This window comes from Mesitornis unicolor, unplaced genomic scaffold, assembly GCF_000695765.1.
Source record: "Mesitornis unicolor isolate BGI_N332 unplaced genomic scaffold, ASM69576v1 scaffold22038, whole genome shotgun sequence".
NCBI classification, from domain to species: Eukaryota; Metazoa; Chordata; class Aves; order Mesitornithiformes; family Mesitornithidae; genus Mesitornis; species Mesitornis unicolor.
The window spans coordinates 250-2692 of NW_010201430.1; the positions used below are offsets into that span (position 1 = coordinate 250).

Here is a 2443-nt window from a genome sequence, read left to right on the forward strand (position 1 = left end):
CTCGGTGTCACTTAGCTGAGGCTCATCGCGGTGCTGGTACCTGAGGGGCAACTGCTGGAGCCGCTGTGGTAACCGCAGCCCCTCCCAGGGTCTGTGCCTTTTTGGTAATGGTTGCTTGGAACGGCCAGCTCTGTCTGACTCTGAAATGTATTGGGAGTTGTGCATAAAAACTGAACAAGATAATTGTTCTTTAGTGACTGTAAACAAAAAGCTGCTCTTAATATTTCTTTATAGTTATTGATAACCTGTTTAGTTCACAGACTTTTAGTTCGTAAATTCACCAACAATAAAGGTTTTGTTTTCTACAGCTACTGATTTCAGTTTTTCCAGGCATGACTTGTCTTCCTACTGCATTCTGGATCAGCAAAGTGTAGAATTAATTACTGCTGAATCACAACAGAGTCTTATACAACACAATGCGAGTTAATTGCATAAGAAGCAGCAACTTCAGTGATAACAATACTGCTGCTATGTGTCAATGTAACCTTCCTGAGCAGTTGTTCCCATCACGTTGGTTTTGAGTTCTCTGGACTGTCATTTCACAGAAGTCACTCACTGGGTCTTGTATTTTCCTTTTTTTGGATAGTGTTAAACATGTCTGCTTAAGATAATATCTCTTATTTTATAGTGTTAATATATATTGAGTGTGGTGATATGATCAATCTAAAATAAATGTTTACATATGCAGAATGGAGACTGATTACAATCCTATGGAGTTGCCCAATAATACGGGGTTTGAAGAGGATTCAGATTACAAAGACTTCGAAGGAACAGATGTGAAAGACATGAGACTAGAAGCCGAAGCTGTTGTCAATGATGTTCTGTTCGCTGTCAGCAACATGTTTGTCTCAAAAACCCTTCCCTGTGCAGAGGATGTCGCATATATCAATGTGGAAACCAGGGAAAGGAACAGATACTGCCTGGAGCTCACCGAAGCAGGTCTCAGGGTAAACTAATTTGTTTATAATTTCTTAAGACTCTTTGTTTTGAACAGTGATTATGTTCCAAAGGTGCCTAGAAAATTACTTCAGTGACACAAAAAGAGCATACATGTTCCTCTTGTACTTTCATGAAAGGCTGTTTTACGTATTTTCTCCTAGAAAGTGGAACTTGAACTAGTTAGTTCCAATGAATCAAGAAGGGGAGTTGATGAAAAACTGGACGTTTATTTTAGACAGAAAATGATAACGGATGAAGCAGCAATTTTTTGTAGGCATGTCAGTCTGGGTTTCTTGGGTACCCAGATAAGTCAGTAATACGGAATGTATACAACTCCTTTTTGCACCATATGTATTTTTTGTGCAAACATGTAGATGTGAGACTTCTTTTCGAAGGTCATGATGGTAGATTTTACTAATATTCTGAGTTTTGGACAAAAGGTATTTGAAACTGTCTAAATACTGTATACCACCAAGCCCCATAGTGAAAAGCACAGATTGTGATTTAAATCCAGTATCTTTTGTTCTCACATTTCTGTACTACTGTGATACTTGTTTCCCATTGCAAGGTGATCCTAACCACAGATGTTTAACCAGTGATTTCTTTGTTGCAGGTGGTAGCTTATGATTTTGATCAGACTGATGACAGATTGCAAACTCCATACCACGAAACCGTCTACTCCTTGTTGGACTCTCTCAGCCCTGCATATCGAGAGGTGTTTGGGAATGCATTACTACAAAGACTGGAAGCTTTGGAGAAAGAGACTCAGTCCTGATTTACCCAGAAGGGAGGAAGGTTTAGTGCTGGAAGGAATTCTTAGTATGGGGCACTGAGATCTTCCCTACAAACATAATCGCAAACATCTTAAGCTTCATTTCTTCCATTAATATCTAAGTAGGCTAGTACTACTCTATAACATTTTGCTGCAGTGGGTTTGCGTATATCACAATGCTATTGAAAACCATTTTGATAAGCTGTAAAATTAATAAACTTTTTTGCTTTCTTTTTTGTTGTAGGTGAGCAAGTAAGTTGTTTCTTACACCATCCAAAAAATTTGGTTTCTTTTCAAAGTGTTACTATTGAAAATGCTAAAAAATATGTAGAAACTGAATGTTATATATACAAGTAGTATTTTTTTTGTGTGTACTTACTGATAATTTTAATATCTGTTTTTTAAAATAGATGCTAAGTACTTGCTCTACCCAATTAATGAAAAATAATACGGAAAACCACTGTTCTGCAAAGATCAGAATTTCAGCTTGATTTGCTATACATAAATATGAAAATTCTCAGCTTTGGTAAAAAGAAAGATGGTTCTTGAACAGTTGAGAGTTCCTTATATAGTGACAGTATCTGAGTTGAACACAAGGCTCACTATGATTTGATCTGTCCTTGTCTATGGCAACCAACAAACTCCAAAAAACAAGTGAGATGTACTGCTAATATATGAATGTATTATCTGAATTGCAAATGAGTTAAGCACAGAATTAGGATGTAATGGGCT

At 37.1% G+C, this 2443-nt stretch overlaps 1 protein-coding gene across 1 annotated transcript; it reads left to right on the plus strand.

Annotated features, from left to right (window-relative positions):
* The first annotated feature begins 689 nt into the window (after positions 1–689).
* Positions 690–1714, plus strand: GSKIP (GSK3B interacting protein). The gene is made up of 2 exons (XM_010190083.1): positions 690–947; positions 1553–1714. Exons 1-2 carry the CDS (start codon positions 690–692, stop codon positions 1712–1714), a joined length of 420 nt encoding a protein of 139 aa, XP_010188385.1.
* Positions 1715–2443: the final 729 nt, after the last annotated feature.

What these genes read in the sequence shown, in the direction of transcription:
- GSKIP (XM_010190083.1), top strand. Translation starts at nt 690, where the DNA reads ATGGAGACTGATTACAATCCTATGGAGTTGCCCAATAATACGGGGTTT. An exon ending in TCACCGAAGCAGGTCTCAGG is followed by an intron (nt 948 to 1,552) that starts GTAAACTAATTT and finishes TCTTTGTTGCAG; the next exon opens with GTGGTAGCTTATGATTTTGA.